Below are 10,994 nucleotides of genomic sequence, written 5' to 3'. Positions count from 1 at the left end.
TGGCCACTGTGAACAGTGCTGCAATGAACATGGGGCTACATGTGTCTTCACGTATCAATGTTTCTGAGGTTTTGGGGTATAAACCCAGTAGAGGGATTGCTGGGTCATAAGGTAGTTCTATTTGCAGTTTTTTGAGGAACCACCATACTTTCCTCCATAGTGGTTGTACTACTTTACAGTCCCACCAACAGTGTGTATTCATCCTTTAAGGCCTGGTTCAAATGCCTCCTCTCCTGGGAAGTCTTCCCTGCTTCAGGGCTGAGGGAGTCCTTTGTGCTCCCATTACTGCTTCAGCTTAACTCCTGTTGGATTAGTGACCAGGCCGCTGCCATTCTTGCAAGGGACAGCAGACTCGGCTCTTCTCTGTGAAGCCTCTTTTGTCCCCTGTAGTGGCACTTCCAGTGCGTCTGCTGCTTGTGGCATTGAGTGCTTGTTGGCAGGACTGGCACAGACCCCGTCGGGGCTGCTGGGAGCCTGTGGGCAGCTGGCTGCCGTCTGCGTTGTTCTCCTTGGCACCTGAGCTGCAAAGGGAAGGGACCAGGTGACGGAGGGACGCCAGAAAGCGGGAGCAGGGTCTCACAGGCCAGGGCAAGTCGGTGTAGTCGCGTTGACAGCATTGTTATCGCTCAAATCAGAAACCTCAGGGTCCCCCTGGACTCCTTCTTCTCTCTCATCCTATATCCTATCTGCCATCAAAACGGTTGACTTTACCTTAAAAATATATCTAAAACCTCATTTAAGCCTAGGTTCCAGCAACAGCCTCCTAATTGCTCTCCCTCCTTCTGCGCTTGCCCCCACAGTGTCTATAGTGATCCTTTCAAAACCTAAGTCAGTTCATATCTTTCCTTTGCTTAGTACCCCAGGGCGCCCCATCTCCCTCAGAGGAAGAGCCAGAGTCCTTCTGTGTGTGTCATGTACAGTGGGCTCCCGCCACCTCTCCCACCTCAGTGTGGTGTCTTCCCTCCCTCCTCGATTTCTCTGCAGCCACACTGGCCTCCTCACCATCTCCTGAGCATGCCATGTTTCTGCCTCAGGGCCTTTGCACTGGCTGTTTCCTCTTCTTGAGATACTCTTCCCCACATCGTTATGTGGCTTGTTCCTTCATTTACTTTTGCTTCCTGCTTAATTTTTTTCCTGAGCACCCATCACTGTCTAACATATTATACATTTTACTTCCTTGTCCTGTTTATTGTTTTTCTTCCCTAACACACCGCAAGTTCCACGAGGGTGGGGACTTGTGTCTGTTTTGCTCACTGACACATCTCAGGCATCTGGACAAGTGTCTGGCACAGAGTCGGTTAAACGGATGAGTAAATGAAGGAAACAGCCATAACAGATGGTGAGGGCAGGAGCCAGGAGCAGCAGGGGCAGGTTGGGGAGTGTGACAAGTCACGGTCAGGGTGAGCGGTTCAAGTCCACAAGCAAGGGCAAGGTGTTGGGGGCCAGCATTTCCTCACACACCCATTCTCTCACTCCCTCTGTCATTCCCCCTCTCAGCGAAGGGTCGGAGAGCACTACTGGGGTCGGGTCCCGTGCAGCACTGAAGATACTGCATCACCCAAGACGACACTCCCTGCTCCCAGGCAGCTCACGTTCTAGTGGGGGACTCAGGACACCACACATACCAGCGTGACCCCATGTGACAGTGCTGTGAGGAGATAGGCTTAGGGTGCTGTGCAGGCACCCAGAAAAGATGCCCGCCGTGGTGGCTGAGGAAGGCTCTCGGAGGAGGTGATGTCAGGCTGAGACCTGAAGGATGATGAGCTGTTAGCTACGTGGGGACGGTGCTCTGAGCGTGCACCAGGCAGAGGGTTGCTGAGCAAAGGCCCGGCGGCAGGGAGACTGGTGGGTCCGGAAAACAGGGAGGTTTGGTGGGATTGGAGAGTATGAGCAGATGAGCTGGGGAGGGGGAAAGGAGAGAAAAGAGAGAGAGAGGAGAGGAATATAGAGGTAAAGAGAGATGAGAGGGAGGGAGAGAAACAAGAAAAGGGAGAGAGAGAGAGAGAAAGAGACTGTCCTGCTGTGTGACTCTGAGTGAGTTAACTTACCCCTCTGTGCTGCAGTGTCCTCTTCTGTAAAATGAAGTGATGGTCATGGTACCACCCCACAGGACTACTGTGGGGACTTCTGGGCTGCTGGGTGTGAGGCCCCTGCAGGATGCCAGGCATAGAGCGAGCGCTTGACAAGGGTCAGCCACCATCATGGTCAGGAATTTGCACTTTGTCCTAAGAGAGGAGCACTGAAGAGAGGAGACAGGCAGCGGGGTTCCAAGCCCTGAGGAAGGGAGACCCCTTGGGTGTAGGCCATGTGGCCCAGGTGAGTGAGATTGGTGGCCTGGACCAGTGTGGAATGGCCATAGAGTTGGGCAGCATCAACACTGCTTGGTGACAGGTTGGCCCTGGACTGAGGAGGGACCCTGGTTTGGGTGGTGGCTGGTTGGAAAAGGTGTCAGATGGGTGGGTTTGGGCCACCTGGAAGCAACCCCCGAGGTATTCACAGCACCTCTTTCTCCGTGCAGACCGAGGTCTGCAGCTGGAGCAGGTCCACTGTCACGGTCTCCCAGGGCCGACTCCACAGTGCCAGAGGGAGGGAGACGCCGGGAGCTTGTAGACACGCCGGGAACTTGGGACCACGCGGGGTGGAGTCCAGCCTGGGCTCACTCCATAACCAGAAGCGACGGTGTCCATGAATCTCTGGGAATAGGAGACAAGGCCGACTCTCCCTGGGCCTCGTATCCCTGGACCTGCCACCGTGGGGCGGGGAGTGGCCAGGGTGGTCCAGGGGAGAGGGGAGGGCGTTGCCTCCCCCTCCACAGGGCGGAGGAGTGGGCGGGGTGTTCCACACAGCGATGTATAGGCCCATCTGCTTCCAGTTAGCAGCTCCGGGGGAGCCTAATTGGCAGATCAAACCATTCAATGTTGCACGTTAGATAAGTAGTTAGAGGAGCCCCGGCGGAGTCTGACACTTTGGACGGAGCCCAAGCCTTGAGTCCGACCACCGCGGGGCCCGGGGTGCTAATGCGAACCAGACCCCGGCACACGGAAGCGGGAAGATATTAACAAGTGTCAAAATCTGTGAGCGCCTGGACAGATGGGGCTTTGCCTCTGCCCCCTGCCATGAAGAGGGGCACAGGTGCTCCTGAAACTTAACCTTGAATGTTAAGGAGGAAGGAAGAGCTCTTGGAGGGTGGTTTTCTGACGCTGGCTGTGGGCGGGGCCGCCCAAGAGCCCATGTTCCCACCCGCGTAAAGAGATGGATGCGGTGGAAACTGCTGGGCTCAGAGTGGGGAGACCTTGTCTCTTATTGCCTGTACAACCTGCTGCCGGTAACGTGACATGGAGGGCCTGGCATTTGCTGTGTGACTTTAGGCATGTGGCTTAACCTCTCAGAGCTTCTGCTTCCTCCTCTGTAAACTGGGGGGAGATAATCCTTCCTCATTCAAGGTGGACAGATTCGGTTCAGATCCCAGCTTTTCTCGTTACTATCTTGGACATGATAGTTGACCTGTCAGAGCTTTGCTAAGCTCATCTGTAAATCAGGGTTAATAACAGGCACCGTCTTATCAGGGTTATTGTGAGGGTTAAATGAGTTGATGCATGTGAAGTACTCAGAATTGTGCCTGGCCCAGTGTAAAGGCTGGGTCAGTGCTAATTGTTGTATTAGTCAGCATATGATAGGTTATGCTTTTGTGACAAACATCCCCTGAATCTCTATGTTTTACAGAAACCAACATTTCTTTCTCATGTTACAAGGTAGCTGTGTTGTTCTGGGATCCAGGCTAAAAAAAGCAAGTCTTATGCACACGCTTACAGCAGAGGTCAAAGAACTATGGCAAAAGCACATGGTGACCCTTCAAGCTTCTGTGTGGGCTGGCACATGTCTCATTGGCCAAAGCAAGTCACATGACCCAGCCTGATGTTGATGGGGTGCAGAACTAAATCCTTTCATGGGGGGGGACAAGAATGTGGGGATGACAAGGTGATAGGCTATTGTCATGACTATGATTAATGCAGGGTCCATGGGGACTCAAGGGTCATTATCCAGATGTTTTGTCATCAGTTTGGTTTGGATTGTGGTAAAATAGTGAGTTTTCAAACTTTGCCATTAAAGTTCCTCCCCTCCCATTTTTGGTATTCTTGTTTTCTCCATTCTTTGGCTTTTCAGAGGTTCAGGGCCTTCACCAGTCTGCTGGCTCCCTCCCACTGTAGGGAAAAGACACAGAATAATTCACAAAAGATAAGGTCAGTATCCCTCGAGAGGAACAGGGAGGACAACGCTGCTAATGGTGGACTTTAGGCACCATCCAGCACCTAGGAGGGACGGTCAGCCCTAAGGAGAATAGTGGGTTGGGCCTGGTTACACCCAATACCTAGTCTCAGAGCTGAGCCTCAGCCGCAGTGACGTTGTGGATGGTCACCACCCTCCCCCCCGACTTTTCTTTGAACCATGAGCCAGCCTGTCTCAACCAGAGATACTGAAGACTTGCCTTTTGGGGGGACCTTCAAAATGTACCTGGGCATTCTGTGGCTCCTTTCCTGGTGACCTGGAATCACAGGATCCCATGGAGGAGGCAGGTTTGCTTACCTGTACAATCGTCTTTCAGTGATAGTGATGGTGGTGACTGTGGTGGTGGTGATTGTGATGGTGGTGATGGTGGTGATTGTGATGGTGAGGATGGTGGTGATTGTGATGGTGGTGACTGTGATGGTGAGGATGGTGGTGATTGTGATGGTGGTGACTGTGATGGTGAGAATGGTGGTGATTGTGATGGTGGTGACTGTGATGGTGGTGATTGTGATGGTGAGGATGGTGGTGATTGTGATGGTGGTGACTATGATGATGAGGATGGTGGTGATTATGATGGTGGTGACTGTGATGGTGAGGATGGTGGTGATTGTGATGGTGAAGATAGTGGCGATTGTGATGGTGAGGATAGTGGTGATTGTGATGGTGAGGGTGGTGGTGATTGTGATGGTGAGGATAGTAGCGATCGTGATGGTGAGGATAGTGGTGATTGTGATGGTGAGGGTGGTAGTGATTGTGATGGTGGTGACTGTGATGGTGGTGATGGTGGTGATTGTGATGGTGAGGATGGTGGTGACTGTGATGGTAGTGATGGTGGTGATTGTGATGGTGAGGATGGTGGTGATTGTGATGGTGGTGATTGTGATGGTGAGGATAGTGGCAATTGTGATGGTGAGGATAGTGGTGATTGTGATGGTGAGGGTGGTGGTGATTGTGATGGTGGTGACTGTGATGGTGAGGATGGTGGTGATTGTGATGGTGAGGATAGTGGCGATTGTGATGGTGAGGGTGGTGGTGATTGTGATGGTGGTGACTGTGATGGTGAGGATGGTGGTGATTGTGATGGTGAGGGTGGTGGTGAATGTGATGGTGGTGATTGTGATGGTGAGGGTGGTGGTGATTGTGATGGTGGTGATTGTGATGGTGAGGATGGTGGTGATTGTAATGGTGGTGACTGTGATGGTGAGGATGATGGTGATTGTGATGGTGAGGATGGTGTTGGTAATTATGGAGGTAATGGTGGCGGTGTTGGAGGTGGTTGTGGCAGTGATGGTGGCAATGGTTTTGGGGATGACAGCAATGAGGATGTTCATGCTGATCGGTTCCTTTCTGGCTAGATGCCTTCATTAAACCTCTGATTTAGGAGCCAAAGGCCAAGGTCATCTTTTTCCCTTTTTATGCCAGCAAGATGTAGACTTCATTTTTTGTCAGATCTGAGTCATTGGGGGATCCGTACATTTTCTGGCTGAGGTGGAGCAGACCACGAGATAGACTGGAGAACAGATCATAGATCTGAGCCCTCAGCACCTCTGGCAGTCGACCAGTCCTCGTCTCTCTCCTCTGGATTTCTGAGTGGCGCCCTCACCAGTCTCCTGGCTTCTGCCTGTGAACCCTATAGTCTAGTAAACACGCAGTGTTTAAAGTGCCCTTTAAAACCTAAAACATATCTTGCCACTTCCCTGCTCAAAATGGCATCTCATCAGAGGGAAAGCCAAGGACCCGACAGTGGCCCACTGGGCCTACCGACCTTCTTGTCACCTCCCTGGCCTTGCTTTCTCCTGCTCTGCCTCCTGTTTGCTCTGCTCAGTCACCCTGCTCCTATTGCTCTTTCTTGAACCCATTAACCACACACAATCGCACCTCAGGGCCTTTGCATAGGCTGTATCCCTCGGTGGGCACAGTGAAGAGGGGCTGGACTTAGAAGCCAATGTCCCAGGGTGAGTCCTGGTGCAGCCACTTGGGGTGGTATGGAGTTGGGAAGTTACTGCACTTCTCTGAGCCTTCCCTTCCTTCCCTGTACATGGGATAAGAGCTATCCATCCTGCAGGGAGTTATGTCCAAGCTCCTTAATCAATAGTACTGACTATGATCTACTTACTATTATTTTGAGTCCCTATGTCATCTATGACTTAATAAGAGGGAGGCAGGGATGGTGGTTAGCCTGGGGCTGGGCTTAGGAACCCGGTAGAAGCCTCCAGGCTGCCTGCACCTCCTCAGAGCCCTCTGGTTTTGGAGGGAGGACTGCCAGACAATTTCACAGGAACATGAAGATAGCACCCCCCCCCCCCGGAAGGGGCAATTCTGAACCCAAGGACATGGAGGAGCCGCCATGCGGAAGGCAAGAGTCCTGGGCTGGGACTCAGACCAGTGCAAGGACCCATTCTGAGCTGACCACTGGTTCCTGTGACCTCAGGATTACTCCCCTCGCCCCTGGGCCTCAGTTTCCCCATCTGTAAAATGGTGGGCCAGGTTCTCTCTAGTCTAAGGCGGCTCCCTTCCCGTATTCAGCAGGCGTCCTGGACGATGGGACTGGAGCACGGGCCAGGGACCCTTCCGGTCGGCCTTCCCCTCGTCTCCCGTCCGGTGTGGCTTCTGTACTGGGCTCCCCACATCCGCAGCCCCTCTCACTGGTGCCTAGTATGTGTGCACCCTGTGGGTGAGAGCGTGACCCGTGCGTCCTGGGCAGGGCTTCACCCACTCCAGGTGCCACCACTGCCCCCCCCCCCAAGGGTCTCCCACCCGTCTAACACAGATGTGAAACAAAATGAGGAATTTGAGGAAAACGTTCCATTTTTTAAATTGCCACACCCCCTCTTCCTGGGACAAGCAATGGATCTCCTCACTCACGGATTCTGGGCTTGTCTCCCCATCAATATAGGGAGAGTGGTGCCCAACTTGGATGCAATCCTTCCCGGGTGGTTCTGACCATGATACTAGAGCGTCCTTGCGATCCTAGCTGGTTCCCAGGATCGTGACCATGGCCCAGGTCTTTCCAGAAAGTCAGTCGAGGGACAGGTGTGTGCTCTCTTAAGGGCAGTTCCAGAAGCCGACAGCAGATGGTGCTGTAGACCCCATTCCTGAGCAGGAGCAGGAGCTGCTGTCGCTGGTCTCCCAGGACCCCAGCTCCAAGGCCTGGCAGCGCTCTGTGGGGCTTGGGGTTCCTTCTCCTTGGAGCCTGAGGCTGGAGTCTTGGGAACACCCTCTGTGGCCCATCACCTGCCCTGGGGAAAGACCTCCCAGATGGAAGACCCAGCTGAGCAGGGAGCAGACGTGCAGACACGGTCACGTGGGACATACTGACGTGCACACAGGCTGTTTGCTCCTGTCTGCGTGGTGCCCAATGCCCAGCCTGTTGTCACTGATCACATGCGTGCTTGCCTGTAACCCACATGGCAGGGGGTCTGCCCGGCTGGGGATGCGTGGTGGAGGGAGGGCTAAAAAGAAGGACGTGTTTGTGAGTGTTCCTGTGGGTAAGTGTGGGTGCACAAACACTGTTTCTGTGGTCCATGTGTGTATGTGTGTGCACAGGTGAGAGGGATAGCACATGGGTGTGTATACAGTGTGCTCGTGTGTGCGCACGTGTGCGAGCGGGTGTCATGTGGAAGCACCCCAGCGCTGTGTCTCTCTGGGCACAACTATTCCTCTGCATGTGTGCATGTGTGGAGACGTGTGCCCATGGCTGCCCATACATGTGTCTGTATGTGTGTGTGCACCCGTGGGTACACACACACGTTTGGGCAGATGGATAAGATGCAGAAAGAATAACAAATGGTTTGAAGATGGGCAGGCTGGACAGATGAATTATGTCTCTGTGAGCGAGTGGGATGGGCGGGCTCACCTGTGGCCTGGAGCCCTCAGCCCCGATCGGGGAGGGACACAGAGTTGGGGGTGGGCAACGCTGTTACTATGATTATGAATTTAATGAACGTGCACTCTGGGCCAGGCACATGGCAGGCCCTGTGTATGCACCATCTCACCAACATCCTTCTACCACCCCCCTTTAGAGAGGAGGACACTGCGGACCGAGGAGGCAGAGGAGCTTGCCTGTGATCAGACGGTGAGAAAGGGTGGCGCTGGACAGAAGTCCAGTCCTGAGCCTTGTCACTCAATTGCCTTTACCCCAAGCAGCCCGGCCAGCAGGCCATGAGCGTCAGGTCCCGAGGCTGGGGTGGCAGCGGGAGGCAGGTGTGAGGACAAGAGTGGGACGAGGAGGAGGAGCCAGCTCAGGGCAGTGGAGGGATCCCCAGGGCAGTGGTGGCCTCCGCCCCCCAGCGTGGGGTCAGCTTCTGGGAACCTCAGTGTCTCTGAGTGCTGAATCCTGACTTGGTGCAAGAGACCTTGCAAACAAATGTTTACTGAACACTACTATGTGCCGAGCGCAGTTCTAGATGCTGGAGACAGGACAGACAAACTCCCTGCACTGTGCAGCCTAAATTCCAGTACAGAGGAGAGACAAGAAAGAGAGAAAAAAGCGCACATGAGACCCGTTCACACTGAGTTCAGTCCCAGGAAAGAAGATGGGAACATTGCCACATGACAGACAGCAGCTGGGGCTGCTCTGCACAGGTCAGCGGGGAGGGTGTCTCCACAGGGCAGCAGTGGAGCTGAGGCCTGGGGGACAAGTTGGGGTTGGCAGGGGGTCCTCCGTACAGAGGGAGCACTAGCTGTAGGGAGGGGCCGAGGGGGAGGCAGTAGGGGCTGGATGGAGCAGGGCCTCAGGGGCCATGGTGAGCGAGCATCTTGGATTTTATTCCCAAGGCACCAAGGGAGCCACAGGACAGTTGAAGCAGGCGAAGACATGATCTGACTTGCGCTTTAAAGATGGCTGGAATGCAGTGCAGACAGAGAATATCCCGTGGGGCTCATGATCCCGCAGAATTGGACTCGCATGCATGTAGCAGGAGCTCCATAATAACCCATGGTGGGCCAGTGGTTTAGGACACAGGAGGCCTGGACACAGTGGTTTGAACTTTGGATCCTGGAGCACGCCCTCCTTCTGGTCTCTTACTTACTTCCCCTCAGTCCTGGTCATCCTGCGACTTCTGGCTCTTTCCCTGGGCAGGACATTTTTTTTCTGTGTGGACTGTTTTCCTCACCACGGTGGATCTTCAGATGGAGGCCTCCAGGCACAAGAGTTCAAATCCCAGTTCGTCTCTTATGGGCAAGATGACTTTGGCCAGGATACTTCTCTGAGAGTCTCCGTTTCCCTGTCTGTAAAATAAAGTTGATGGTGCGGTCATGAGGATTAAATGCAACAGGGAGCACAAATGAGATGTGGGAAAATGCATGGTATAGAGTACGTGCTCAGAAAATATGGTTTTGGGGTACTGACGCTGCTGGCCCAGCCCTTTCCGGGAAGCAGACACCAAGCCAGCTCTGCAGAGAGGTGGCTTCCGGGGCAGGGGCATGGCCGGGAGGGTGTTGGGTTAGCACAAGGCCCTGCAGATGCTCCTCCGCTTCCCTGGACGCTCCCTCTCCCTGCATCTTCCCTCTCTCCAGCTTCCCCCTCCCCCTTAGCGACAGAGCCCAGGGAGTGGTGGGCATTGGCATCTCCCTGAGGCCTTTCTCTCTCCTGATTTGCATGTTTAAAATGCATCTGCTGATACATCTGGTAGCTGTGGCCTGGCCTCCCCATGTTCCTGGGAGCTGAGCGGTCTACGTGCACAAGAGCCCACTCCGTGCCAGCACTTTCTGGGTGCCCTGTCCTCACCTGGGGGGTATTGGGGTTCCTTTTTATGTCCCCATCTTCGCCTGTGTGTGCTCGCTCGCCGGCTGCTGGGTGACGCTTTCAGACCACAGGCCTGACATTTCAGTGTTTGTGTCTCTGTGCCAGGCAGCCAGCAGCCCGAGCAATCGATTCTCCCTGCATAATCGCTAAGCACCGTCCATTTCATTTCATCAGCCCCCACCGGCACTCGGCTGCTTCCTCTGGGCCTCACGCTGGGTTGCCCATGTCCTCTCTTCTGGGACTGGGAATTCTTTTCAAATCCCAGAAAGAATCCCCTGCCCCATTACCTAGGTCCCTACAGCCATCCTCCTTTCATTCCCCGTGAGGCTGGTAGGGCTCAATTTCTGGTCACCTCCACCATCCCTTGTCATCTTGGACCAGTCACATTATGTTCCTCTCAGTTTCTCAGAGAGGAGGTGCCTTTCCTACCCCAGGGCCATTGCACATTCTATGTCCTTCATTAGAACCCTTTCCCAGTAAGCCCAACATATTCTCCTTTTTTGCCTAGCTCATGATTATTTCCTCCAGGAAGTCCTCTTGGGTTTCCTAGACTAGGCTAATTTATTCTATTTCACTCCTTTGTACAACCAGCCCGTTTCTTTGGTGCTCTCTCTCTCCTGCAATGACTTATTTGACATCTGTCCTCCCCACATGATGGCCTTGTTTCTGTTTTGTTTACTTTTTAAAAAAAATATTTTTTTAACAATTATTTATTGAATTTAGTGAGAGAGGAGGGGGGGGAGAGAGAGAGAGAGAGAGAGAGAGAGAGAGTTTCATCAATCTGTTCCTGTGTGTGTCCTGATCATGGATCGAACTGGCAACCTCTGTTTTTTTTTTGGGTGATGCTCTAACCAACTGTGCTATCTGGCCAGGTCTTGTTTTGTTTACTTCCGCATCCCTTTGGCTCACATGGACAGTGGGGCCCAATAAATACTGAATGAATGAATGCTTATTGAAGGCA

General features: G+C 53.5%; 1 protein-coding gene across 1 annotated transcript; it reads right to left on the bottom strand.

Moving 5' to 3' along the window:
• Nucleotides 1-310: 310 nt before the first annotated feature.
• Nucleotides 311-5,618, bottom strand: LOC136398276 (uncharacterized). The gene is made up of 2 exons (XM_066372633.1): nucleotides 4,585-5,618; nucleotides 311-521 (listed from the first exon to the last, which is right to left on the bottom strand). Exons 1-2 carry the CDS (start codon nucleotides 5,616-5,618, stop codon nucleotides 311-313), a joined length of 1,245 nt encoding a protein of 414 aa, XP_066228730.1.
• Between the last annotated feature and the right edge of the window lie 5,376 nt (nucleotides 5,619-10,994).

The sequence above is a fragment of the Saccopteryx leptura genome, chromosome 3 (assembly GCF_036850995.1).
Source record: "Saccopteryx leptura isolate mSacLep1 chromosome 3, mSacLep1_pri_phased_curated, whole genome shotgun sequence".
NCBI lineage: Eukaryota > Metazoa > Chordata > Mammalia > Chiroptera > Emballonuridae > Saccopteryx > Saccopteryx leptura.
The sequence above is the reverse complement of the archived record's forward strand: the minus strand, read 5'-3'. Positions and strand labels throughout refer to the sequence as shown.